This window comes from Cynara cardunculus (genome assembly GCF_001531365.2).
Source record: "Cynara cardunculus var. scolymus isolate 2C chromosome LG 8, CcrdV1, whole genome shotgun sequence".
NCBI lineage: Eukaryota > Viridiplantae > Streptophyta > Magnoliopsida > Asterales > Asteraceae > Cynara > Cynara cardunculus.
The window spans coordinates 5,664,236-5,668,025 of NC_037535.1; the positions used below are offsets into that span (position 1 = coordinate 5,664,236).

At 36.4% G+C, this 3,790-nt stretch overlaps 1 protein-coding gene across 1 annotated transcript in view; it reads right to left on the minus strand.

The window, feature by feature from the left end:
• The window catches only part of LOC112516141, a 2,715-nt gene extending 618 nt beyond the window's left edge, over positions 1–2,097 (minus strand). The window contains exons 1-3 of the mRNA XM_025123162.1: positions 1,686–2,097; positions 493–1,050; positions 4–333 (exon numbers count right to left, since the gene is read on the minus strand). Of these exons, the coding sequence (XP_024978930.1) occupies positions 4–333; positions 493–1,050; positions 1,686–2,097 (1,300 nt within the window). The remainder of the gene's footprint in view (positions 1–3; positions 334–492; positions 1,051–1,685) is intronic.
• Positions 2,098–3,790: the final 1,693 nt, after the last annotated feature.

Sequence of the window (3,790 nt, forward strand, 5' to 3'; positions counted from 1 at the left end):
TACAGGCAATCATAATTTGTCCCATATTATCTTTGTCCCAAACAAGACATGGATGTCGAAGAAATGCAAAACGAGCTTGTAGAACTCCAAATGCTCGCTCAACATCTTTTCTGACACCCTCTTGATGTTCGGCAAATAACTTATGCTTTTGGATTTGGGGAGACGTAATTGACTTGACAAATGCAGCCCATGAAGGATATATCCCATCAGTGAGATAATATGCCCTATCATTTTCACGACCATTCACGACATATGTAACTTTTGGTGCTCGACCTGCTAATATATCATCAAAAATAGGAGATCGGTGAARTACATTAATATCATTTAACGAACCTGGTGTTCCAAAGAAAGCGTGCCATATCCATAAATCAAATGATGCGACGGCTTCCAAAATGATTGTTGGTTTTCCACTTCTTCCAGCATATTGTCATGCCCATGTGCTGGGACAAATTTTCCATTGCCAATGCATGCAGTCAATACTACCTACCATACCCGGAAAGCCACGTTGATCCCCAACATGTAGTAGTCTTGCCAAATCATCTTTGGTAGGCTTTCTAAGGTACTCGTCACCAAAACATAAGATGACACCATTTACGAAGTTGATGAGAGCTTCCCTTGTTGTGGATCCACTCATTCTCAAATATTCGTCAACTACATCAACTGATGTCCCATAAGCCAACACCCTCATGGCTCCAGTACATTTTTGCAATGGTGAAAGACTTTGTCTACCCGAGGCATCAGGTCTTCGTTGAAAATATACGTCATTAGCAGTAACAGCATCCACTATACGATGAAATAAAGGTCTTCTCATTCGAAATCTTCTTCGGAAGATAACATCATCATTCGTTGGATTCTCAACAAAATAGTCTTCCATCAAACGTGCTTCACCCATCTCACGTTGCCTGTCACGATATATTCTTCTTGCTCTTGGAGGTTGATCTCTTATGAACATATTAGATGAGTTTATCACCATATCCTCGACCATGCGATCAAGTTGTTGGTTTTGTTTAGCAACTCGTGATTGCCATTTATCAAAAACGTCAGCTGAATCTGATGAAGAGTTTTCACTATGAGACATTTTAGTAAGATTTGTGAGAAAACTTTGAGAATGGTTGTATGAATTAGTATATGGTGAAAGAACAAATATATAAGGAAAATTTGAATCATMAKKRGGRGACAATGDCATGTGAACTTTAAGTTGATAGAGACAACACATAATGAGGAGACAATGRCATGTGAACTTTAWKTRAAAGARRCAAMACCATTATAAATAGACATGACATGTGAACCAAAACTAACTTCCAAAGCAACCATAGCCATTCATTTTAATTAAAATTACAAATACATAAAATGTAAACTGCAAAATAAAAATACACGAAATACTAAATTACTAATACATAATACGTAAATTAAAAAAACACACGGAAGAATAAATTACTAATACATAATATCACTATCCATACAACATTGCCAAAAGACGTTCTTTCAACGCCTCCTCTGCTGGTGACAGATGTTCTTTCGCCATCAGTATACGTAGATTTTTGTGGTGTTGATGGACATCAATTTTTCTTTGTCAAAGTTCAGTTTTTTTGTCAAAAGTTCAACTTCATTGTTTCTTGTAATCGTCATTGCATGAAGTTCTGTAGAAAAATCATTAGAAAATGAAGAAGATTATGATGTCTTACCTTTTCCTCTCTTTTTTGCCGCATCTCTACCCGTAGGACGCTGAATCGTTGAACGACCAATAATCGGAGATTCTTGGTCGGTGTCTTCTTCTTCCGTAGTTTTAGACCTTTTCGTGCTTCCACTTCTATCTTCACAACCCATTTCATATTCCGTACGAGAACGTGTAGTGTCACAGTCTAACTTTATTTCCCACTTGGGATGTTTACACATAACTTGGTTGAATACAAGCAAGTCTAAAAACTTTTTCCCACCCCCCTCAAAAATTGCATGAGCTCCTTTCTCAACATCTGCCATACTCATTCCACTTCTTTTTTGACGATATGCTTCTTTGTAAGCAGCAACCCATTTGTTTGCATTTTCGTTAAGTCGCGTCCAACGACCTTTCATTTGATTTTCGTTCCTTTCGCGCATTCCTTCTGGATTTTCTTCTCGAGTTTCATCATAGTATTTTTTTTCACTCGTGAAAATAGCGGTCCCTTCTTTTGGTTTTTGCCACGAGTAGGGTCTTCGCTAACCAAAACCCATGCCGACATTAAAACCATATCTTCTTTAGTGTCCCATGGATGGTCGGTTCTTGAGGTTTTTTGTGAGGTTTGAACATTTTCAGGGATATACTGAGAATTATCAGAATGTTGAGAGTTAATCCAAAAATTTTGCTGGTTTGGATCCATTGAGGAAAACTTGAAAAAAATTGATTTTTCAAGAAAATGAGAGCATTGAAATGAAAGGAAAGATTGGTGTGTTGAAAATATGTCAAGATTGGTCTCTATTTGTAGGGAATTGAAAAATATGAATTTTGGTATATTTTTTGATTTTTGATATTTTTATTAAAGTTATCTTTTTAACCAGATACGTTTTATCCTAAAAAAATTTATAAAACAACCAATTAATGCCTCATTCTAAAATCTATCCAAAAATCTATCCTAAAATCTATTTAATAATAAAATAATGTTGTGAACTTTGTTTGCGTGTGCAAACAGTTTGCACAAACACAGCCACTTCTAATTTCTTTTTTCTTTTTTTCTTTGTCTTATTCATTTTTAGGTTGGTTTGGTTTGTGAATGGAGGTAGTCTTAGGCTTAGCTTACCAAGCATGGTGAGCTCCTCGAACGGAATTTTCAACTGCTACACAAGTCGACGCCTACCCCTGAACCTTTTTTAGTGTTGTTGATCGCCATCAGCTGGACATGGTTGTTCAGCTCAACCTTCAATAAGCGGAAGCTCTCTCTATTGATGATAACAAAGAGAGAAGAAGGCTGTTGAAAAGGATGTTGATGTCGTGGTTGTTGTCGACTGTGAAGAACTTCCTTCCACCTCTGCGTTTCCAAATGCTGGTAATGAAGGAGAGGATGAAGATGAGGATGGTGAGGATCCTCAGATCCCTGACTCAGACCTTGATGATAACGACGACGACGACGATGATGATTTCTTCGTCCAAGTCATCCCAAGACAGCCTGTTAAAGGAATCTCCATCAAGGAACCTGTTTCTTTGTGATAACCGGATCCTGGTTATCACCCAAGGTTAATAATATGTGATTATCTGATTAAATGATTACGTGATAGCATGATAAATTATTACGTTTGATCATGCTGGGATGTGAAAATATGCATAATATGAAATGCATATGTCATATATTTATATGTATGTATGGTATATATATATATATATATATCTATATATATATATACATAATATATGTATGCATGCATGTGTGTGTGCATGTGTGCATAAGTGTATACATGGTGTATGTATACATGCACGTGGCTATGTGAAGTTAGCCGACTTTCCTGATTTGGAAAGTATAAAAGGAGGGCTTAGCCTCCATATTTCTTCTTCTTGCCTTTTAAAAAAAAGTTGTGTGATTTAAAGAGGAGAGGTTGACCGGATTATTCTTGGCTGGAAATTCAAATTTATTTCAAGTGTTTGATTCCAAAAGATTGATAAGGTGAGTAATTTCTAAACTCTTTTGCATAAAATTTCTACTGGTTTTATATGAATCTTGTTTATTGTTGGAATGAATTCAATGAATTTTACTTAAGGGTTTTATCCGGACAAAGCTTGGCCGGATTGTTTTAAATCGGTCAAAGGGTGGACGAGGTATTG